This window comes from Pteropus alecto, unplaced genomic scaffold (genome assembly GCF_000325575.1).
Source record: "Pteropus alecto unplaced genomic scaffold, ASM32557v1 scaffold39, whole genome shotgun sequence".
Taxonomy (NCBI): domain Eukaryota; kingdom Metazoa; phylum Chordata; class Mammalia; order Chiroptera; family Pteropodidae; genus Pteropus; species Pteropus alecto.
Window position 1 is genome coordinate 2,582,917 of NW_006443568.1, and position 26,248 is coordinate 2,609,164.

Consider the following 26,248-nt stretch of genomic DNA (forward strand, 5'->3'; position numbering starts at 1 on the left):
CAGATAATAGCTGTTCCATGACATTATTATTTTAAATAATGTCTTAAATATGTCTTAGAGATCTTTCCATGTCATAACATTCTTAATGGCTTCATTTTATTCCTCAGTATGGGTGCATGATAATTAAGTAAATATATACTCCCTTCCTCTTTTAATGAAAAAAGAACTCAATGGTAAACCATTAGAAATATTCTGGACTGTGATTTTTTTCTCATTATGTATTTAGAGATAGATTTACATGTACTACTATGGAACTATATCATTCTTTTTCAGAGCTGCAGGATATCTCATTGCATGGATGTACTTCATGCCCCTAATGATGGATAGTTATGCTGGTTTTGTTTCTTTACTAGTACAAAAAATATTCTAATGAATGTTCTTATGTGTGTGTACATGCAGGCGTGCAAGCATGAACACATCCATGAGTACTTCTGTAGAAAGATTTAAAAGGAATCAATACTCATTGCTAAACTTCTATCCAAATAAACTTTAGAAACACCTCTGCAACTTCTAACTAATTAAAAAAAGAGAGACTGATAAGATCGTATTAGCATTCCGGATATTTTATTCATATCCGCAGTAGTAAAAAAAGGTAAACATTATATTCTTCCATTAAAAATGTGACAATATTGTTGTGCATTAAAAAAAGGCTGGCAGGATACATACCAAATAAGCACATATTGCTTCTGGGTAAACTTTAATAAAGTAAATAAATAAAGGAAAATAAATATATGGTAAGTAACATGCTTATTTTGTCTTTCCTTTAATCCCACAGGTAAATTTCCTTCACTGGATTACTATAGTACAGGCATTCACAACTAATATGTCTGACTTCAGAGCTGAAACTGCTAAACAAACATTATTTATGCTGTTTAACATTCTTCTATTATTTTCCCTCCTATTTATACCACTATGCTTCTAATCATTTTAGTGTTTATTGTCTTCTCTATCAGAATTTAGGCATCTGAGGTGACAATTAAACTTAGTGGAAAAAAAGCTGTTAAAAAGGTGAGTTGAAATCAGTGAGTATAGTCGAATTAGGTATGAATTTCAATAAGCAAATATCTGCTTTTTCACCTCTTGGTTAATTAAATCTTTAACATTTTATAAACCTACATATATATGCATTTTATTCCTTCCTCTTTCACAAATTAGCTAATTTGAAATAGTAATATTTATGTTAAACATTTAAAAAATCTATTAACAAAATATACCACATTAATGTGTTAAAAGAAGCATACAATCATTTCCATATATGCTGGCCCCCAAAAAGCATAAGATAAAATTCAGCATCATAGCTAATACTCTCACTGTACCAGGACTAGAAGAGAACTTTCTTAATTTGATAAAAGTTATCTATCAAAAAATCTATGGCACATTCAACTTTACTTAATAGGAAGCTCTAGATAGCACAGTAATGCATGTTAAAAGAAATAAAAGGTAAAGAGAATGGAAAGGGAGAAACAAAATTATCATTCTCCACAATATGACTATCTACACAGAAAATCCAATAATCTATAAATTACAGAATTAATAAGAGAGTTCAACAAAGTTACTAGATTTAAGATCAACATAAGAAAATTAATTATATTCTATACATTAACAACCAACTTAAAATGTAATAAAAAAAACACTTAAAGTCACAACAAAAAACATAAAGCACTTGGGAAGAAATTCTAATAAAAGATGTATAAGACTTATAGAAGTAATAAGTATCTTTACTACTAAAAGATATTACAGAAGACTTAAGGCAGTAATATATCCAATTTATGTAAATTATCCTCAAATTAATCTGCAAATTCAAAGCAATTTCAATCAAAATACCAACAGGATATAACCCCTTGACCTCTGAAATTTAAGAAGCTGATACTGAAATTAACATGAAAGAGCAATGAAACATGAATAGCCAAGACAATTTTTAAGAACTAGGTCCACCCTATCATTCATCAAGATTTGTTGTAATCCTATTCAAGTCAAGAGACTGTGGTGACACACATATAGACCAGCAGTATAGACTTGAAAGCCTACTTCATATTATATACGAAAATAAACTCCTATTCTGAGAACTAAATATGTAAATAAAAACAAAATTTAGAGGAAAATATAGAATATTTTGATTTTGGAGGTAAGAATTTCTTAAACAAGATACAAGACTACAAATCATTAAATCTATAAGAAAAAAGATACCGTAAGCAAAGCCAAACAACCAACCACCAGGCTATAGATTGGTAGAGGATATGTGTCATAAATATAACAAATGATTAGCATCTAAAATATTTAATGAGTTCCTATAAATTAAGATAAAACAATGAAAGTGGCAAAAGATATGAACAGGTATTTCACAGAAGAGAAAATCTAAATGTCAAAAATAAATTTTCACTGATTTTCTTATTTGTAAATAAGGTACTAAATATAGAAACAATATTGAGTCATTTTACACCCATCAAGATGGGCAAAAAATGTCAATACCAGTAACACAAACTGACAACGAACCAATGGAAGAATGAAAGCTCTCATATAGATTGTAGGAATATAAACTGACACAAGCAGTCAGGAGAGCAAATGGTAATATATAGTAAATATGTGCATAATTTTCAATCCCACTCTACTGGAATACATACTCGAGAAATTCCAGATTTAAAAAGGAAGACATGAATAAAAATGCTTATTGTAGCATTGTTTTTAATAGTAAAAAGAATGGAAACCACCTAAATATCCATACAATTAAAGTTAATGGGCAGGGGCTAGATTTCGGATAAATAAAATTGAGAAATAAAGTACAGATATTACTTGAGAGTTTAGTGGAAATGAGATAGTATCAACTAGTTAGATTGATAGTATCTAGATATGTATAAACACAACTAAAGAAAAAAATATTTACCAAAATTGACTAGATATCTAGAATACCAGTGGGATAGTCTTTCAATTCATGAACATGGCATATCTCTGAATCTATTAAGGTCACTAAATTTCATTAAGGTTTTGCAATATACTCTATAACTCTCATATATATTTTAATACATTTATTAATAATTTTTGTTGCTGCTGGAAATGTATCTTTTAATTTTTTGTCAGTTATTAACTGTTGCATTTTTAAAAAAAACTTTATTTTCTTCTTTTCATGGGTAGCAGGATTAGAATAATAATACAAAAAGATAGGCTTGGAAATAAAATAGATTTTAATCCTAGGTCCAGCACTTACTAATTATCATTTCTCTGAATTTCTATTTGTTCATCTGTAAATTTAGAAAAATACCTACTACTCATAGCATTAGGGTGGAGATTCAATGCAAGGTACCTATTTGTGCCCAGAACATGTCAGAAGCTCAATAGAGCTTCTTTTTTCATTTTTGAAGAATTGTCCTTTGCTCACCGATCTACTGAGATCTAAATTTTAGGCAAAATCATTTTGTCACTATAACCTCCTTAAAGAGTTATACGGGAGAATATTACATGAATAAGAGAGCAGAGTTCTTAAGTTTGTTTTTTACTGTGTCAAAACTAAAAAATTCTCTGTTAGGATACAGCTAAAATAACAGATGCGGAAAAAAGAAAATAATAATTTGCCATATTTAAAATAACCAGGACTATATGTACCAAAAGAGTGTAGGTGCAAATGAATAGTATAAAACAAAGCAGTAATTAATGTTGGATCCCGGCAATAAGATAATCAAAATTATACTTCAGTGTTGTACATACAACAGAGAGGTTACATGGTATGGCAGTTATCTGCCTCAGTCTTACAGGTTTACTTCCATGGCTCTGAAGGTATAAGAACAGAAATTAAGACCACTCATTACATAATACCTTTTTATGGTAATTACTAGTCAGCACATCAGAGATCACATTAAACATCCTGTATTTCCTATTATCACCTAGCAAAATATTAACATAGTACTCAGGAGGTATTGATAAAGGATTATTTTTTCTATTTTTAACATAAAATGTCACATATTTACTAAAATGTCTAAAACATCAATATGTCATCTAACAAATTCTAATGTGAATATCACATGAGCATTCAGATCAAGAACTAAATATTGCCAGTATCCTAGAAACCTCTTCCTTAGCCCCTTCCCAAACCTAATGTCTTCTAAAAGTAACCAAAATCCTGGCTTTTATGGTAGTTACTTCCTTTTCTTTATAGATTTACAATATAAGTACAGATCCCTAAACATCAGTTTAGTTTTCCTAGTTCTTGAATTTTATGTAACTGGAAACATACTGGATATAATCCTTGAGACTTTTGCTAAAGATTGTTTCTAACTCATTTATATTAATGAAATGTAACTAGTTTCTTCATTTTCACTGCTCTAATACTGTTAAAGAAATATACAATTTATGCATTCTAATGCTGGTGAATGTTTGTATTGGTACTTTCCTTTGGTTACTAGAATATCATTAACATTCTCATAGATGATCTTTTTGATGCACATATACATACAAACTTCTCTCAACGCTGTATCTAGAATTGAGTCATGATGGATGTGTATCTCTAACTTTTCTAGATGATGCCAAAAACTTCTAACGTGGTTTTAAGTCACTCTCATAAGCAATGTGTAAGTCACTGTTGTGTCAAATTCTCACCAACTGTTAAGTACTATCAGATTTGAATTTTAGCACTTCCGGTGCGTGTGTAGTGATATTTCACTTTTATAAAACAATTTTGAGCTATAATTTACATACAATAAAATGCATTTTAAGTGTTAAATTTAATGATTTTGACAAATGTATATTTATGCTATTACCACCCCAATTAAGACACTTCCATCAATCCAGAAAGCACTTTCCTGCCTCTGTGTAATCAGTTCCTCTCACATCTGCCCCAGACAACCACTTTATGATTCCTTTCATTAAGATATTAAATGGTTCCAAAATTTCAAATAAGTATCAATTATACTGTATAATTATACTGTGCCTGGCTTCTTTTGCATTTCTTAGCTAAGATTCACCCACAGTACTGTACAAATTAGTAGTTCTTTTTAATTCCTGGGTAGTATTTCATTGTATGAATATATCACCATTTGTTTCTCCATTCACCTGTTGTTGGACATTTGGGATTGTTCCCAGTTTCTAGTTATTATGAACATGTACACATACATTCACAAATATTTGTATCACCCTATTTTCATGTCTCTGGGGGAAAGATCTAGGAATAGAATCGGTAGGTCATGTGGCAAAAAAAAAAAAAAAAAAGTTTAACTTTTAAAAGAATCTGCCAAAGTATTTTTCAAAGTGGTTGTATAATTTTACACTCCTACCATTTCCCGTTGCTCCATATCCTTGCCAATATTTAAAATTACCAGCCTTTTTAATTTAGCCAATCTAGTGGGTATGAAGTGATATCTCATTATGGTTTTTAGTGGCATTTCCCAATGACCAATGATGATTAGCATCTTCTCAAGTGCTTAATGGCTACATATCTTCTTTTGTGAAGTGTCTGCTTTTGAACTTTAAAAAATAACCCGAGTTATGCGTTTTTTCATGTATTCTGGACACAAGTCTTTTGTTCAGATATATTTTGCAAATGGTTTCTCCCAGCAGTAGCTTGCCTTTTCATCTCAAGAGAGTTCTTGAGAAAGTTTTCATTTAGATGATATTTCCAATACATTAAGAAACCTTTGTCTACTCCAAGAATATGAACATTTTTCCTGTTTTCTTTGAAATTTCTCAGTTTTAGCTTTGTTTTAGAGTGTGATAACACTTCGAATTAATTATTGAGCATGGTGTGAAATAGGGAGGTTTTTGATTTTTAACATACAAATATCCAATTGTTCTGGCATCATTTGAGAAGACTATCTTTTACCCATTATGTTGGCCCCTTTGTCAAATATCAACCAACCACATAAGTGGGTCTATTTGTGTAGCTATTTTAATTGCTTCTCAGCCTTCTGGCTAAGATCAAGTGTGCAATATCTGTAGCTATTCTATAACTTGATTGATATGTCTATCTTTACTCCAATATTAGTTTTGATTACTGTAGTTTTAAAGCATGTCTTGAAACCCTCCAATACTGTTCAAGATAGTCTTGGCTATTTTAGGTTCTTTGCATTTCCAAACAAATATTAATCAGCTTGTCAATTTATATTTTTAAAGAGCCTGATGAGATTCTGAAATTGCCTTGAGTTTATAGATCAATTTGAGGAGAATGAACATATCTTAACAATTTGAGTCTTCTGGTACAAGAACATATGTTTATATCTTTCTCAGGAATGCTTTCTTGTCTTTCAGTGTAGAGGCCTTGCACATCCTTTTTTAAATCTATTCCTATATTTTTTAAATATTATAAATGGTACATACATTTTTTTTTCATTTTCCCAACTGCTGAATGCTGATATTGTTATATTGCTAGTGTCTTGTGACCTTGCTGAATTGATCTATTAATTGTAATAGGGTTTTTTTTTTTGTAGATTAGGATATTTTCTGTAGACAATTATGTCTTCTGCAAACAGATGGTTTTATTTTTTCCTTCACAATATTATGCCTTTATTTTTCTTGGGCCTCCAGCACAATGTTAAATAGAAACAGTGGGAACAAGTATCCTTGCCTTGTTCTTGATCTTGGGGCAAAAACAAGCAATCTGGTCACCATTTAGTATGATGCTGCCTATATTTTTTTAGATGTTTGATCAGGCTGAGGAAGTTTTATTTCTAATTTGCTGTAAATTTTTATCATGAGAACGTAAAAATGCATCAAACGATTCTCGGTTGAGGATTATATTATTTTTTCCTCAGGTGTCAGAGGTATCAGAGATATACTAGCTTCATAAAATTAAGTTGAAAAGCTTTCCCTCCTCTTTTGTTTTCTGAAAGAATTTGTGAAAGACTGGTATTTTTTCCTTAAATGTTAGATAAATTCACCAGTGAAATCATTTGAGACTGGAGTTTTCTTTGTTAGAAAGAATTATGAATTCAATTTCTTTAATACATACAAGGCTATTCAGATTTCTCAGTGTCAAATTTAATAAAGTTGTGTTTATCTAATTGTTAAAAAGTTGTTCATAACATTTCCTTATTAATCTTTCAATTTTGAAGGATCTTTAGTGACACCCCCTTCATTCCTGATATTAGTAATGTTTTTCTATTTTTCTTCATTAGTATTACTGGTATTAATATTTTTTAAAGAACCAACTTTTAACTTCATTCATTTTCTGTACTGTTTTCTATTTAATTTTTGCTCTGATCTTTATTATTTCTTACCTTCTTACTTTAGGTTTAATGTTTTCTTTTTCTAGCGTAAGACAAAAACTCTGTGTGGTAGCCAGCCTCCAAGATGGTCCCTAATAAGTCCTGCCTCGTGGGATTTGCAACCGTTAAGTCTCCTTTATACTGAATATAACTGAGATGTGTAATAGATTATGAAAATGGCAGAATGCAACTTTCAATGCTTGACCTTATGTCATTGCAGCTTCTGCCTTGCTCTGTTATGGATTACCTGTTTCAGAGAAAGTCAAGCACAACATCATGAGGACACTTAACCAGCCCTACTGAGGTCCACATGGCAAGAGACTAGGCCTCCAGCACAAACTTGTTACCGAGTTTTACAGATGAAAAACAAGACTTAATTGTCCATTTTAACATTTATTAAGTACCTACTATGTCAGGGACTCCTTTATGGGTTGGAATTTAGAGAAGAATCAAACAAAGCCTCTGCCTTTTAAGAATAGATCCTGGGTTAAGATGAAAGATTAACCACAAGGAGCTCATTTCATTCCTTCTCCAAACTCCACTGCAACTATGGTTAAGGAATTAAAAAAAAAAGAAAAGAAAAAAAGACATTAACCTAGACAGAGAAAACAGGAAATGTATCAATATAAAGCAAGTGGGCAAGTTTTAACTAATATAGTAGAGCCAAGAAAGTGAAATTTTAAGCCAGCTATGTTGAGAAAGAGGTAAACTCCAAGACCCCTTGTGTAGCTCCACACTGCTGAACAACTGCCACGTCTTCATTCCTGCATAAATCTGTAGGTTTACTCCTTGGAAAAAGTAAAAAGCTCTTTGGAGGGAGGATATCAGTACAATTGAGGGTAGAGAACTGTACCAAAAACAAAAGATTAAATGGACTATAAATATTAAATGCTGAATGCAGACGTTCCCCAAGCCAGAATCCCTAACCTGGCTTCCAGAATGCAGGCAATCAGACTGTTATCCTTTAAGCAGGAGTTTGGAAGACTTGCACTGGGTAACTTGACCAGACAAAAAGAGAGAACTAAGGGTTCTAACGTTCTAAGCTCCCCTACATCAGCCCATTGAAATCATCCAATGATGAAGTTCAAAGTCAACAGGCCCCACTGATGCATTCATTCAAAGCGTCTAGTCAGTGTTTATACTTCCATTGAACCATGAGTAAATAATCAAAAATACTACATACTTGAGGAAAGTCTCCAAAATGGAAGACAGATCAAAATAACAAAAAAGAAATTTGGAGGAAGCATATGCATGTGCAGGAAAAAGAAACACCAAAATTATTCTCAGTGAGCTAAGAGAGTATACTATATCTATAAAACAAAAATAGTATGCTATAATAAAATAACATTTGGAAAATAAAAAAATATTAGAAATTAAAAATAGAAATGAAAAACTGGAGAGGATTGGGAGATGAAGTTGATAAAATTTTTCAGCAAGTAAAGCAAAACAAGGGAAACAAAAAGACAATGGATATACACTTAAATGGGTATATTTTATGGTATGTAAATTAAACCTCATTAAAGCTGTGTAAAGAACAGAACACTACTTTCAAATTTATGAAGGAAAATTATTTCCAACATAGACACACAGCTAAACTATCATGAAGATTTGTTGATACATTTTCTAATGAGTACAGCGTCAAAAAAATTTGCCTCTTGTGTACTCTTTTCTCATGAAACGTCTGAAAAGAAGAAAAAATGGGGGGGGGGAGGAGGGATACAGGAAACAAGAGATAAATTTAGGAGAAAGAAAATTCCTCAGGGAGATAGTGAAGTGTGATCCCAAGAGGACAGCTGTGCACCAAATACGAAGGGTATGCTCAACCAGAATGAAACAAAGGTGAATCAAGAAACAGATTTGATGAAGATTGTCACTGAGATTCCTGCAGCCATTATACAGTTTTTCTAATGTGAGGAGACTGGGTAAGCTTGATACAGATGACTTTACTTGGCCCTGCTTGACCTCGTGTTGATAAAGTTCTTCCCCTGCCTGCCTGAAATCAGACTCTAATTTTACTCTAAAGAAATGTTCTGCTTTAATACACTTGAGAGGACTAATTTGAATATTATAAAAATTAAATACTTCTTAATCTTAGAAATCTTATACTGAACTCTAGGCATATGAAGCAAGCAATACTAATATTGATTAAATTACTTACTAAAACTCTGTTTCCCTTTTCTTGCAAAGAACTTTGACTCTTAAGCAGAATAAATTATAATTACTAAATTCTATGACCATTTATATTTTCTGACTACTTTCTTCTTGGACTAACATAGTGTATGTGTTATAGAAAGCTACTTTTTACTGAAAAGTACAAGAAAGTTAAAGAAAAATAAAGGTTTCTCAAATTAGATGCCCTGGGTTTCAGATTTGTCTGCCAGAAGTCTTGCTTCTTAAGGGTTGCAGTACAACACTGTGAATATTAAGGGCATAAGCTCTGGAGTCAAAACAGTTGATTGATATCACTTAAATATAAACTATGTGATCCTGAGCCTTAAATATAAACTATGGTTATATTTAAATATCGATTTAATAGGCTATATCACATATAGACTATTTAATATAAATGATAAACTAACTGTGACCTCTAGATAGAGGAAGTTTAGAGATTTTCTCTCTCAACTTCAGTTGAGAGTATCACCTAACTTATACTTGTGGTGGAGTTTTTATAATCTATGAAAAACATCTGGTATTCTATTTGGTACATAATAAGTAGTAAATAGAAATATCTTAAGGGAGACATAACTAATAAACTCCAGATTTATTGTGCTGTTAAAATGCGTGTTGTAAATGAGTTTCACCTAAAAGCAGGCTAAACTAAAAATAAACTCCACATTTCACTGAATTTAGGATGCCAGTGAAGTAGGGTATATCAATATTTTATGTATCCTAAAGAAGAAACCTGCCAATTAAACTGTGACAAACCATTAACTGTTAAGACATCTCCCTATTTCAGAGATGATGAAATGTGAAAAAAATTTTTGAGTCTTAGATTGGTAAAATTCAGTAAGTTTAATTACATAGTTGAGACGTAGGATAGTAAGTACCATGAAAGTCCATGAAAACAATCATTTTGAAGACAAGATCAACACACAATTAGAATTAAATTGCTCTCTTTCTTAGAGTACTCTTCCATGCTCATCTCCACCGCCAATCTCATCTAGCTCCCATCTGTTACCTCCTCAGAGAAACATTCCTCTGAGACTAGAATATGTCCGTCTCTTATATGCTCCCATTGCACTCAATATTTCTTCGGAGTACTCATTATATTGCTCAATACCAGTCTTTTTCAGTAGATTTCAAGTTCAATAAGGGCTGTTTTGAACTCAGTGTGATATACCAAGTGCAAAGGTTGCAAAATCATTATCACACAGAAACAAAAAATATAAGGTGCTCAGTGCAATATTTTCACTCATTTTTCATAGCAGCATTACATATTATTGACAACTAAAAAATAAACCCATTTAAAATTTCAGGCTTCACTTTCATTTTGTTAGGATACCACAGATCTTTTTAAAAAATATTGTCAATCTTTCAATTTCTTTGCTTCACAATGGCACCTTAAGTTATCTACATACTCTGTTCACACAAATAAACAAACTCTCACATTTTTCTTGAAATATATAGCCTTTTAGGTCTATCTCTTTCCCCTGCCCCAATCGACGTATTCCATTTTTCTTCTTCCTACCTAAAGGGAACCAGTATATTGAAATTGGTGTGTATTTGTCCCACCTAGGTTTTGATAAATTTTACTGCATTTGTATGTATCCAGTATATACTTTTGTTGTTTTACATTTATATAAATAACATATCCTTTTGCTATTTGCTCCGCCCCCAATATTGTTTTCAATATTGATACATGGTTCATTCGTTTAACTGTTATATAGTATACCGCAATATTATATAACAATTTATGTACTCATTCAGCATGTTCACTCACTCTACTAATAGAAATTAGGCTGTTTCTAGTTTTCTGCTATTATAAATAATGCCTCAGACACATATGTAAGATGTCTCTATGGTATATTATGGGTTCTAAGATATGTGCGATTTCATCTTTACGTCATCTTTTCTAGATATAAAAACTGCTCTCCAAAGTAGTTGTATCAAATCATACTCCTACCAACAGTGCATAAGAGTTCCTTTTACTTTATTCTCATCAACATTTGATGTGACTTTAATTTTTACTAATCTGATGGGTATGAAATAGTACCTCACTGATTTCATTTGCATCTTCCTGATCACTAGTGAATATGAGAATTTGATTTTCATGTGTTTATTGGCCATTTGGATTTCTTCTTTTGGGAACTACCTGTTTTTCTACTGATCTGTCCTTATATTTTGTAAAATTCTTGGTTATATGTGCTAAAGATGATCTCGTAGCTTTTTGTTTGTTGTGTCTTCTATAAGACATAAGTTTTCAATTTTAATGTAGCAAATTTATCAGTATTTTCTTTTATGACATACAGTTTTTATTTTGTTCAATGTTAGACATATCCTCTTATTATTTTTTTTTCTAAAAGAATTTCAAAATTTTGCTTTTCAAATTAGGATTATAATCCACCTAGAATGTTGGGTATGATGTGAGATGAGTATCATACAGTTAACAACTGTATAATCACAAATAATTAAATATTCTACTCTTTCCTCAGTGATATGAAATGCCACCTTGACATTTACAAAGTTTCCATATACACACATGGTTTGCTTCATTAATCTGTCTCTGCACTTAAAAGCAGTGTGGTATAACTGTTATAAAATAAGGAGGCTAATTATTCCCTATTTATTCTTCTTTAAAATTATACTGGCTTTTCCTGGTCATTAATTTTTCCATGTAAATCTTAATATTGATTTATCAAGTTTCATGATATACCTTATTGGGATTTTTACTTAAAATTGCATTTATAGATTAATTTTGGGAGAACTCACATCTTATCAAATTGTGTCTTCTCAATAAGCCTAATACATTTCATTCATTTAGTACTTCTCTTATGTTTTTAATAAAACTTGTATTTTAGAGACCTTTCAGAAATCTTTTATTCCAGTGTATCTCATTTTCAATCCTAACTTTTGATCTCATCATATTTGTTAAAGCTCAGCTAAGACATCATTTACTTTTACAAATACTTTTCTAGCTTTCCAGGCTTATTTGGATGCTCCTCCCCTATGCTCTTGGTTTTATTTATCTATTTTTTGTTTAATATGACCAAGAGTTGTGCTAGACATGGAGGGCACATTCACTGTTGAATAAAATTAGCTTTATAGAGCTTTCATTCTAATAGGAGACACAGAACAAAAAATTTATAATTCAAGGTGACACATGCTATTACAGGTGAAGTACACTGCGCTATGGGAATATATAAGAGAAATACCTAACTCAGACTTGGGGGATGGCTGGTTGGGGGGGGTGAAGGGTGCCAAATACTGCTTCTCAAGGAAGTAACATGTGGACTGAAACCTGTAAGAAGAACAGAAGTTAGCAAACACAGCAGTGACTACATATCATAGTACTGATATCCTGGTCTTACTCTTGATTTTATTAGAAAAGTTCCCATTGCTTAACTGTGAAATCATCTACTCTTAAAATGTTTCCTCCCTTGGCTTCTTTACACCACTTTTTGGCTTTCATACTGCCTGTGATAACCACTGATTGCTCACTGATCCGTCTTCCTGCCTTAAATGTTAGCTTTCCCCATGGCTTTCTCCTTCTCATTCATGTTTTCAATCTCAATATTATTCCTAAAGTCCTTCCATTTCTACAGTTCAAATATGGATTTGTATACTAAGGAGTCCCAAAATGTTTACTTTTTAGCTCCTACCCGTACTTACAACTACATTCTAAATGTCTCTTCCCATATGTCTCAAAAAACCCTCAAACTTTAGATATATTCACATTTTATACATGACGTATACTGCCAACCAACTGGCAACAGCAGATATATCTCTCATATTCAGTTGACAGCATAACCATTCATACTTGGTATGAGTAAGTCACTATTCTGAATGTATGTTGGCAAGAAAGCCTTTCTGGGAGACTAGTTTATAACACTGTACAATTACTGCGCCTGAGGTTTGGGAACATGAAAGTTGTTTCAAAGATTGAATAATCACTGCATTTTGTAGGCAAGGTATGCTCTTTTTAAAAAGGTGTCGATTTGGCTAGGTATTAGTTATCAGTTATTCAATCAAACACTAATCTAGGTGTTTCTGTGAAGGTATATTATAGATATTAAAATTCATAATTAGTTTACTTTATGTAAAGGAGATTATTCTGGATAGTATGAGTGGGCCTCATTCAGTCAGTTTACAGGCCTTAAAAGCAGGGCTGAGGCTTCCCTAAGACAGAGAAAGAAGAAATTCCACCTATGGACAGCCTATCCTAAGGATTTCAGACTTGTCTAGCCAGCCCCTAAAACTGTGTAAGCCAAATCTCTCTCTATATAATCTCCTATTGGTTCTGCTTCTCTGGTTGAACTTAATATACCAGGTTTGTAGTTTATTTCCAGAAACAATTCTTTCAAAAACCTAGTAAACTTTCTGGTCTACTCATTTCCAATTAGTTCCATGTGCCAGTAACTATACCCAAAGTTTTTTTTTTTAATCTGGACATGGTTCTTAAACCTATTTTTTTATTTTTTTACTTAATCCTTGTAATATGTTCCTTTCTTTCCATCCCACATTAGACCAGCACCATCTCTTACCTGAACTAGTGATTGAAAAAGCCTCCTAACTGGCATCTCAGATTAGTTTTTTCTCCTCTATCTATTCTCCACACTGCTGCCAGAAGTCTCTTTCTGGAAAACAAATATGATCATGTCACTATTCTTCTTAAAAACCTTTGAAGTCTTTCTACCTACAGGATAGAGGTAAATTTGTTTACTATTTCATTAATTTCTGTTTTTAACTCTTATTTCCCTCTATTTTTCTTTGCATTTAATTTTCTGATAATTTTCTAACTTGTTGAGATGAATGTGTAGGTCATTGATACTTTTTCTAATAGGCATTTAAAGTTTTGAATTCTAAGCATTGCTTTAGCTAATCATAACCAATTCCAATATATACATTTTCACTACCCTTCAGTTCAAAATCTTTAAAATTTTCTTTGTGACTTCTTTGACCAATGGGTTATTTAGAAATTACTTATTGATGATATTCAAAGCTTCACTTTAAGTTCAGTAGGAAAATAGTGCAATTTATTTCCAGACTTTCCCACTTTCCTTCCAGAAAGAGAGAGCAACAAAGAGAATGTTAAAAGAGAGAGAGAGAACCCATTACATCTTAAGTGAACGTACAACACAATAAAAACCAGAAAATGCCAAATTATAAGTAAAAATGGCCCCAAATACTTGGGACTAGTAGAACCTATGTGAAGAAAAAGGACACAAAGCATAAAAGGAACCTCATGGAGGAACAGCAAATTTCTACCCCTACAGAGGGTCCTATTCTAATAGGGGGAATTGCAATGTTTAGAATTGAGATTGAGTGAGGGAATCTTAAAAAGAAGCAGAGAAAGGAGTCACAGAAAGTTTTATGAGAGAGAGTGGAGGGTGGTCCAGAAGTGACAGATCTCAGATAGGACTACACTTCTAAAAACAAAGTATGTACTTTTTTTCTGTAATCTCAAACTTATGGAAAGTTAAAAGAACAGCATAAAGAACTCCTATATAACCTTCACAAATTCTCTAATTGTTAATGTTTGAGCAGGTACTTGCTCTTTAAAAGGTAAGAACTGCATTAGCAGAAGCTAGCAAGGACCTGGTGGAACTCATGGCTTGTAGTTCACACCTCCTATAAACACATATATTACTGAGAGAGGGGCAAAAGAGATGTGGCTATATTTTGAAGAAATAACCCATCAGAACAACAGAAGACAGAAATCTTGAGCAGAGAAACCTGGAAAACTACTGTTTCCTCATGTCCTGTCTCACTTCTCCCTCCAACTCCAGTCAGGTGATTTGGGAAAACTCATCACACTCCAATATGAATAACAAAAAAGTGGTAAGTATCCATACAAATATATCATAAGAAAATGTAAAGAGGTAGCACAACATCCCTGACAAAGAAAACTCGAAAGAAAATATCACATAGCAGATGAAAACTGTAACATTACTTTTTAACATAAATTCAAAAATTCTTCATGCAGCTATGAAGAAAGATTTGAATAGAAATTTAAAAACTTAGGGAAGAGACAACTAGTCAACAGAAGGTAAAATAAGCACTGCAGAACTCATAAAAGAAATGGAAGAATTTTCTCTTTCATTTTTTTAAATTCAAAAGATGAAGACTAAACTACAAGAATACATGGTAAAAATTACACCACAAAAGGCACAGTTGGGAGCAAATAGGATAGAAAAATTCTATTAAAAAAATGCTATGTTAAAAAATAAAAGACTTGAACCTACATTTTTGAAGGAAATCCCATGTTTTAAATAAAACTGACAAACTAGTCAACACTGAGAAAAGAGTCTAGTAAAATAATTGTGAAAAGTACTTTTAGCAACCAGATTAAAAACAAAATCAAGTCTCTTCTAGGGAAAAGAAAATCAAGCTTATATCATACTTCTCTACTGAAAATTCACTGTCAGAAGACAGTAGGAAAATACCTAAAAGATACTCAAGAAAGTTTTAGTCAATAACTTTATGTCCAGCCAAGCAGTCCTTCAGGAATAAGGCTACAGACAAATGGCTTTCAATATGCAAAAACTGAGCTCTTATTCATATTAGTCCTTCTTGAAGATACAACTTGAGGATAAATTACAATCAAGAGATGACAGGAAAAATTCCAGCAAAAAGACTAGTAGTTACCACCAATACATTTAATTGTAGATTTAAGATTAAAACAAATGGATATACAGGTGATAGAAAAGAATGTAACTGTTGCATGATCTAACAATGTAGGAATATATAAAAATAAATGAATGATAGGAGTAGAATACATAAAAGAATAACTGATTGCACCTTATTGTAGTAGACAGGAGTCCAAGCTGAAATTCGAGTAGTAAAAATTTAAGCAAAATTATAAAGATCAATAAAATAATGCTATAATGGCTAAAACTAGTTAGTAAAAGAGAGAGAGGAAAGAAAGGAAGAGAATAAAGATAATAAAATTGTTATTCATTAGGGAAAATGAAAGACTGCTTTAAAAAACAGAGAAAGTTGAGTATTACATGAAGTTTTAAGTATAACGGTAACCACTAGTAGGAAAAAAAACCTTCCTAATATCAAAACTATCATTTAAAAAACATGAAATAGGCCACTTAGTTTAAAAAAACACATATATTCAGAAAACATAACAAAATAATTTGACACAACTGACGCCAAACATGTATGTTCATCCTACCTATCTGGCTTAACTGATCCATTAACAGAAAAAAAAAGGACTGACCCGCAAAGCAAAACCATTCTATACTGTCACCAAGATGCATTTATATTTCAGAAAACATAAAAAATAAAAAATAAAGGAAATGAAAAATTAATGGATTGGATAAGGGTCACAAAACCACGGAGTATAATCCTTTTATTGAACAATGTAGACTTTGACCCAAAAATATAAAAAGAAAGTCACTTTACTACTGTAAAAGGTACAATTCACAATGAAGAAAACAGGTATATATCTGCTCCCAATAACATAGCAGCAACACTAAGAAAGCAGAAATTACAGGAGATATAAGAGGAAATAGACAGAAACATAATAATAATAGTAAATTTAAATTTATTTCTCTCAGTCTGAGAGAACAAGTAAACAAAAACAAATAAGGAAATAAGTGATGTAAACAGCCCAATCAAAATGTTACAGCTGATATTCATTTAACTGTACCCTAATAATTGGATATACATTATTTACAAATAGTATTGAACTTTTGCAAAAATTGACTATATATTAGGCTACAAAAAATACCTCAACAAATACAAACTACATTCTCTGAGTAACAACACAATAAAATGAGATATTTATAACAAAATCAGAAAATAAAGAGATCTTCAATCTGAAAAATTTTAAAGTACCTCAAACAACATTTGGTTAATAGGGGTAAGACAAATAAAATTTGTGGTGTTTCCAGAAAATATGAAAATACTACATATTAGAGGCTTTGGGATATAGCTAAAACAGTGATCTTTAGAAGAAAATTCAATGTCTTAAATATTTTTATCAATAAGAAAAAATGAAAGTGAATGATTACTAATATAGCTTAAAAAACAACTAAATTAACTGAAGAAAAGTAGAGGAAAACATTTATAAAAGCTAAAAGCAGATATTAAGAAGTTAAAAAACAGAAAGCCAGAGAACTAAAAAACAATTTCAAAAGCTATTTTGCTGGGAGAAAAACAATCAGTTGATTAACTATCTCTCCTAATCGAGAATAAAAATAAAAGGGACAAAGTACAAATACACAAAATAAGAAAAGGTGGTAAAGTATGAAAATAAATAAAATTTCAAAAAATAAGAAACTAGTTTGTAAAACTCTATACAAATAAATTAAATACAGATAAAATAAATAATTTTCTAGTAAGATCTAACCTACCAAAATTGAATCCAGAGAGCCTAACCAGACTTATTTTTGCAAAATAAATGCAAGAAGTTTTAAAAGAGCTACTTACCAAACAAAACACAACACACGGGCCACAAATTTATAAGGAAATTCTACCAAATCTTAAAAGAGTTGATAATTTCAATATTATTTAAAAACTGTTATATAATCAAGAAAATGGAAAACTTGCAAATTCTTTATAAAATATAACATTAATACAAAAACTTGAAAAAGTCTATACAAAAAAAAGGACTGCAGATCAGATCAATCTTAGTTTTGCAGTTTAATTAAAATTAAAAGTATTAACAAACAGAATCCAGCATCACATTAAAAGAATCAAGAAACATGTCTGGTTCAATGTTAAAAAGAAGAGAAATATATCATCAGCTCCACAGATGCTAAAAAGACATCTGAGAAAATTCAAAATCCATTCTTGATTGAAAGCACTTAATAAAAACAGCAGACAACAGATGCTCCTATACATATATGTATGCATCATACTTCAGGCAGAAACATAGGAAGCATTCCCTCTAAAGCAAGGAATAAAAAGAGGATGCTCTCACTAATCACTAATGTTTAATACTGTCCTGCTTAGTCAATATAACCTGATAAGAAAAAATGAGATATGTAAAAATCCAAAGGAAGAGGTAAATCACTATCTGTAGATGAAATCATTATAATCTAGAAACGTCAAGAAAATCACCTGAAAAACTACTATAAAAAATAATGGAATTCAATAGAGCAGAGAGAAAAAAGTTAGTATATAAAAATTAAAAGCCTTCATGTACATGAACAATAACCAGATAGAATCTACAAACCCATTAAACAGCAAAAATAGGGGAGAAAATATCCAGGAATAACAATAAGAAATGTGCAAATTATGTGAGAAAAACCAGAACACTCATGAATTAGACAGAAGTAATCTTGAACAAATGGGATGGCGTAGTATTTTATTGGACAGAAAGATATAATATCTTAAAGATGGTAATTTGTCCTAACTAAATTTATAAATATAATGAGATCTCAATAAAATAACAGCCCATCTTCCCACACTCACTGGATCTAGATAAGATGTTTCTAAAGCTTATATGTTAAAAAAAAAAAAAAAAGGCCTAGAAAACTCTAAAGAGAAAAATGAGACCAGTCTTATTAGATATTAAAAGTCATAAAAGAAATTACTGACCAATACATATAAGTGTTTGTGTGTGTCTAGATAGATACGCACACACACCAACAAAGAGATAAATTCCTATGTGGCAAAAAACAAAAACAAAAAACCATATCGAAGGCCAAAAGACAAATAGCAACTTGATATATAGTACCTGTAATTCGCATCAGACAAAGAGCTAAGCTCTTTAATTTAGAAAGCTCTCTAGTAAATGAGAAGACCAAACATCACACAGCAAAAAAGGGGCAAAGGACTTAAACAGTTAACAAAAGAGATAGGTAGCCTTTACATACATGAAAATATGGTCATTGGAAAATAAAAATACATAGTGAAACCATTTCTTGCAAATTTGATTCGCAAAAATCTAGTTTGACACCTGTACTGGCAAAGGCATAGGAAATAGGTAGTCTCATTCACAGATGCAAAATGTTTACAACCTCTGTGGAGGGCAATCTGGCAATAACAATCAAAATTACAAATATATTTATCCTTGATCCTGGATCTCACTCCTAGAATCTATCTTCAAGAAACATTTACATGTATATGAAATGTTCTGAAATGGCAAATAATTAAAAACAGCCCTAGTATATACACCTGAAGGAGACTTTTGAAATACATCCCCTCAATGACATATCCCCACAATGGCAGATGCAGCTGAAAATAACGAGGAACCTATGTACTGATCTGGAAAGATCCAGGGATCCTTGGAAGAATGGCTGATTCCAGGTATAGAGTAAGAAATATAAGATGAGCCTGGAATGTCTTGCTATGTCAGAAAGCAAGAAAGCTATCAAAGACTAATGAATTATCAATAGGACATGGTGATTTTCCACATTAAGAATTCCATCTAATGCAAAAAGAATAGCAGAATTAGAAAAAATAAGAGTTGATAATCCTTAATGAAATAAATAGTCCAGGTAATAATGATCAATGAATGGAATATGAGTAATTAAAAGGTTAATTGAGAAATTTACCATGAAGAGATCAGGCCTGCTGATCTCTGAACCTACTGATCAATCTTAGCATCATTAAAAATGGGACCACTAGATATTGTATGTCTAATATAAAAGATGAAGCACTTATTAAGTATTCTGAATCAGAACTGAATCAAGTGTCTACGGCAAACTTTCATTTTCAGGTAATATAGAGAAAAGAGAAACAAAGTAATGACACCATAAGAAAAGGCAAATCCAGGTTTCTGGATATTCTACAGGACAAGTGACAGAGTTTCTATAAAAAGTCAATGGCATCAAAAAAAGAAAGAAACAAAACAAGAGGAAAGGAAATTGGACCACTACATTAAAAAAAGGCATAAGAGCCAAGTGTGATGTGTGGATCTTGTTTGGATCCTGATTAGAGCCAACTAACTAAAAATATACATATTTGAAACAATTAGGGAAATCTGATTATAGACAGGATATCAGAAGGTACAAATAAATTACTATTTTAAATTTTCTTATATATATGATAATGGCATTGTGACCATGTAAGAAAGCATCCATATTTTTAGAGATTCATACTGAAGCAGTAGGGACAAAATAACATGCTCTCTGGGATTTGATTTAAAAATATTACAATAACATGCTGAAATCTGAAATTTCCTTTATGAGGGCAAAACACTGTATTGTATTAATTTTTGTTACACTTGCTTTACCTCTAATTGGTCTAGACTCCCTTTGCCTATCGTTTTTTGTCTGTCTTTTAAAACATTAAAATGAGTGTTTTTCAAAAAAATAAATAAAAATAAAAATATTACAATAGAGGAAGAAATGTAGATAGTTTAAGCAAAGGTAGAAAAATCCTGACAATGTGATTAAGAGCAACATAGGTGACAGTTTATCATACTATTCTGCTTTTATATGAGCACAAAAATATACATAAGGAAACATGAGAATGTAATTAACATCACATTAAGCATCAGTAGCAGGCATAATGCCAGAGGTCACCAGGTCCAACAGACTTCTCTTCCTGTAAAACATGTATTTCATAATGAAATACTGACTTAAGAGTTAAAAGAACGAAAGTGAGTTACAACAAAAGACTGTTCAAATGATCATGTCAAAGCTTTTATATTTGCTTTCATGTGCTTACTTCATGTCTAGCAGCAAACCAGGACAAGTTCTGTGTAAATGCTTTTTAAATGAAATGTAATATATATATAAAGGTTTTTCCAGTTTGTCTTAATATATGTTCATATATTACTTTAAGACACCAGCACATATAATTACACATAAAATGAACACACACACACACACACACACACACACACACACACACACACAAATTACACACCCACCCACCCACACACACACACACACACACAAATTACAACCACCAGCCATAAGAAAATCAACTACCCAATATAGCACACAGTTACAGTTTCCTTACCATCAATATTAAGCATCATTTTCCACATGGCAGGCCGAACAGATTGATGGAATCCAAACCATACTTCCCTGCCTCCTCCAAGAGGGTGGTCATATCCTTCTGGAGCTGAGAAAAAGGAACGCCCCACAGGCGTATATCTACAAAAATTAAAATGGCATACTGAATCCTTCCTTCCCATGTAAGTATTCAAATCTGCAGGAACAGGTAAGTCTACACCACATAATTTATCATAACGATGCTTATTATTATGAATATATGAAATTAAAAATTTTCCAAATTTCTGAAAGCAAAAAACAGCCATTTTAAATGAAAAAAAGTCAGCATCCTTCATGGAAATTCTCTATTGTTAACACTAATGTTAGTTTGAATAAGAACAAGTTTTTATTTAAAATACTTTAAAAAAAAAAAGATTTTAAAAAGTTAAGAGTTCCAACCTTAGAAAATACAAGAGTTAAATAATTATTGATCAAAAGGCTATTTCTATAAATGTGTTTGTAAGACAATATTTTTCTTTAAAAAGACACAGCCTATATGATCCTATACAAGCACAGAAAAACACATACACATGTAAAGTAGTAGTGTGTTTAAAATAGCAGCAATTTCAACACAATTCAATACTATATATAAACAACGAAATTACCTTTAAATTAAAGTGATTTAACTATAGGAATATATCTGAAAATATATCAGTTACTCAAGATTAATAGCTCCTAAGAGAAAGGCATTTTTCTAAAAAAAAAATCCATTAGAATAGCTAAGCTAATGAGGTCATTTACCTTCAAAAGTCAGACAATTTTCTGTAACTTACTTCTGTTAATGAACTTGTATTCATACTATTCTACAACTGAAATAATCAAAGTATACAACATCTGAAGGTTAACCAAAGGAGGCCTGCACAACTCTTGGGAAGAACGCCTTCACAGTTAAGATCTAAAGAGGAAAAAAAGGCAGAAGCACCCACTTCATGGAGGGCAGATGTCGTAGCACCACATCGACAGCATGGACAGGATTAGTGCTGATTGGCTTGTCTAATTCCAGTGGCTCAGGCAAGGTACGTCCTGTCAGGACTTCATGTAGTAGGTGCCAACTCACCCGAGAGACAAATTTGATTGACACCTTAAAAGGTCGATCTTTTCCACCTTCCCCAGGTAAAGTAACATCTAAATCTACCTGTTGATAGGAAAAGAGTCATCAGGTAAAAGCTAAAAAAGATAAATACAATTATTTTAAAGTTTAACTTATAAAAATATTTAATAGAAAACAGGCAAATACAAAAAAAACCAAATCGTCTCAATGTAAAATCAATGGACTAAAATTTAAATAACCATTAATTATGCCAGCATTATTTGTCACTGCAAAATATTGGAAACTACCTAAATGCCCAAACATTTAGGTAGCTATATAAAAAAAAAGATGTTCTAGGAAGATCTCCTGGAATTGCTATAAAGTAATTTCCAAACTATACTTTGAAATGAGAAAACTAAAGTGCAGATTATAGATAGCATGCCATCTTTTGTGTGAGAAAGAAGGGGAAAATGGGAAAATATTCATGTATCTGCTTATTTATGCAATAAGAAACACAAGAAGAACCAGATAAAAAGAAATTGGTTACTTTCAAAAAAACGACAAAAGAAATTGGTTACTTTCAAAGGACGGGAAAGAACGAATTGGAATAAAGAAGGGATTAACAATCCTGAGTGTATTTTTCAGTAAAGTTTTGACTTTAGGAAGCATGTTAAAGTTCTGTATATTAAAAATTTTTTTAAATCAGTAAGGCTGGAGGGAAAAAACTAAAATTGAATATAAATACAATCGAATGAAACCAAATGCACTTCAAATGAATAACATAACTACACTGAAAGAAGGGGAAAAAAAACACTACTGCAAGTAACTTTGAACATGGTATACTAACTATACCGGGGGTGTGGAGGGGTCACTGGGAAAAAATGCATACAAAATAAAACCTTAAATTCTTATTAGTAGGTTTGTTTTCATTAGTGGTATGGTATAGCTAGTAATTCAGAAACTATTTCACATGTTGTAGGACTGAACAGATGAGAGAGGACCTAGAGGTTTAAAGAAGAAAGATAGAAATACGCAACGCTGGGAGTAAAGGAAAAATCCTGTGGGGATAGACTAGATCTGGAAGAATCAGTCTGAACTCATGATTTCCAATATAAATATTGTATATTGTATATAATAAGTGGTACTTCAGGACACATATGTTAGGTTTACTATATGACATACAATATTTACTTTTTATTTATTGTCTGTTTTATTTACTTACTTACATATTTCTATTTCCTATCTATCTATGTCCACTCAAGGCCTCAGAAGCACATATACCCCAGTATCAACGAGCACATCCAGTACTCAGATTTGGGTCTCTAAATTGCATTACCCAACTAAAAGAAACCAGTTCTCCTCTGAGAAATGGCCAGTTGCGGGACTGCTAAAGAGTTAAAATAAGAAGAGCCTGGAACATCTTGTGCCACAAACTAAGTAATTATGCAAAGGAAAAAAAAGAGGTACATATCATGTCAAAAGGGACCAACTTAACAGGGACAATTTGGGCAGTCAAATAAGTAAGGATAAATAGGGAAGAAAATGCTCTCCCTTACTGTAGAACCAACTAATAAATGTAGAAGATAGAATTAGAAAATCACTATTACTACACAGTACCAAATCCTTCCAAGCAAGAATCAATTATTAAAAAGTCTAATGAGAAACGAAACATTTAAAAATATCACTTACATCAAATTAAAAACTCCTATCAAAGGACAAAAATCAACAAAGTGAAAAAGCAACCCATGAAATGTGAGAAAATATGTGCAAATTGTATATCTGATAAAAAATATAAAGAATTCCTAAAACTCAACAACAAAACCAAATCCAATTAAAAAATAGGCAAAGGACTACTGAATACACACTTCTATAAAGAAGATATACAAGTGGTCCATAATCACATGAAAAGATGCTCAACATCACTATTAGGGAAACGTCAATCAAAATACAATGAGCTGAGATCTCCAAAAACATGGCAGAGTGAGCAACGTCCTTAGATCTCTCCCCTTGAAACAACAATAAGCTGAACGTCTAAAACTCAACAAAATACACCCAAACTGCACACCAGCACATCTGAGCGTGGGATCTGCGCATAAGAGCTACCACAGGTCACAACCCCGGGTGTCGGGCGGTGGACTGGGAGAAATAAAGAAGCTGCCTCTTGCAGCAGCAGGAGCTCCCAGCAGGAGGGGGTGGAGGGGGGAGGGGGAGAAGGTGCAGTGACTTCCCTGAACAGTCCTGCCTGGAAGTGCTGTGAGTTCCATGCAGCCAGTGGCAGGGCCCAGGCATCAGGGTAGAAAGCAGAGAAGTGGGACGGGACTGCAGAGAAACAACAGTTGATTTTATCAGCCCCAGTTGCAAAAATGAGGCTGAGCCACAGCCCCCAACTCCCAAACCAGAGGGCCCTTCTCCCCATACCCTCTGAACATCGTGGAGCCCCAGGGGAATCTGAGCAAATGCTGCTGAGACTGTCACTGACAGGAAACTGAAGATAGCAAGTATGATTAAATATCCACAAAAAATTTTTTTAAAAAGGCAATTTTAAGGTTTTATATAAAGCAGAGATCCAAGAGGCTTAGATACTACCTACTGGAAACCAAAAGAAAAGTGCCTTCTTTGCAGCAGGCTAAATATAATAAATCTTCTTTCTGGAAAAACAGCAGAATACACTTCCATTAATGCCTAGGCAGAGAAATAGTCCATTAAACACCATGAACAACCAAGGTGACAAGGCATCTCAGAAAGAAAGAGAAAAATCTCCAGAAAATAAGCTTACAGACATAGAAATATGCAATTTAAATGACAGAGAATTCAGAACGGTACTTCTGAAAAAACTCAGTGAGTTCTGAAACGAGTCATGGCAACAATTTCAGGAATTGAAAACACAACTAGATGAGCAGAGCAAGGAGACTGAAACCTTCAAAAAGAACCAAATAGAACTTCTGGAGATGAAGAACACACTGCAAGAGTTGAAAAATGAAATAGCAAGCTTGGGAAATAGAGTCGACCAAATGGAGGAAAGGATCTTGAAGACAGAAATCTAGAAATAAATCAAAAGGAAGAAGAGAGAAGACCTTTCCAGACATTCAAAAATTGAGGGAATTCTCCACTACGAGGCCTATACTACAGGAATTACCGAAAGGGGTCAGCTCACCTAAAACAAAATGACCAAAAAACCCATACTTAATTAGGAGTAGAGTGACTATCAGGCAAATAGAAGTAGAGGAGTGTAATCCATACTAAGAACAGAGCATTGTAAGCTTAAATAATAAGAGAATTGCTATAGCAAGATAGTAATGAAAGTTCAGCATACACAGGGACAAATTGAGACAACAATGACTGAAAAGGGGAGGATTCAAAGATCTAAATTCGCAAAGGGGAAAGGAGATAAGGCATATGCATAAGAAAATGGATGACTGTATATATGTAACTATCCTTTTCATATTTGTAATTGTAACCGCATACCAAAGATTCAGAACTGAAGTATATAACCTAAAACTTTTAAGAAGAATCAGAGGGAAAATGCACAAAAGCCAAGCTAAATAAAGAAAACAGAAACGCTAGGACAGGTAAGCAATGGAAACACCGAGCTACCAGAAAGCAAAAGATAAAATGGCTGTAAGAAGACCTCATATTTCAATAACCGCCCTAAATGTAAATGGAGTAAACTCACTAATAAAAAGGCCCAGAGTTGCAGATTGGATCAAAAAATAAAACCCAACCATATGCTGCCTCTAGGAGAGACATCTCAGTTCCAAAGACAAATACAGACTCAAAGTGAAAGGGTGGAAAATGACATTTCAAGCAAATGGCATTCAAAGAAAAGCGGGAGTAGCGGTACTAATATCAGACGAAAAAGACTTCGAAATAAAAAAGGTAAAGAAAGATACTGAGGGACACTTCATAATGAT

The 26,248-nt window shown here is 32.4% G+C and overlaps 1 protein-coding gene and 1 pseudogene across 9 annotated transcripts in view; one reads left to right on the forward strand and one right to left on the reverse strand.

The window, feature by feature from the left end:
- The window catches only part of AGO3 (argonaute 3, RISC catalytic component), a 102,239-nt gene that overhangs the window by 43,539 nt on the left and 32,452 nt on the right, over positions 1-26,248 (reverse strand). For 6 of the 9 annotated variants that reach the window (XM_015598967.2, XM_006924245.2, XM_025041515.1 and 3 more), the window contains 2 exons: positions 22,234-22,442; positions 21,273-21,409 (listed from right to left, as the gene is read on the reverse strand). In XM_015598967.2, coding sequence (XP_015454453.1) covers positions 21,273-21,409; positions 22,234-22,442 — 346 coding nt within the window. Of the gene's footprint in view, positions 1-12,559; positions 12,646-13,888; positions 13,958-21,272; positions 21,410-22,233; positions 22,443-26,248 lie in introns of those variants that run through there. The other 3 variants (XM_015598969.2, XM_025041516.1, XM_025041517.1) reach the window with 3 other exon arrangements.
- On the forward strand, positions 5,876-6,031 carry LOC112473050 (annotated as a pseudogene).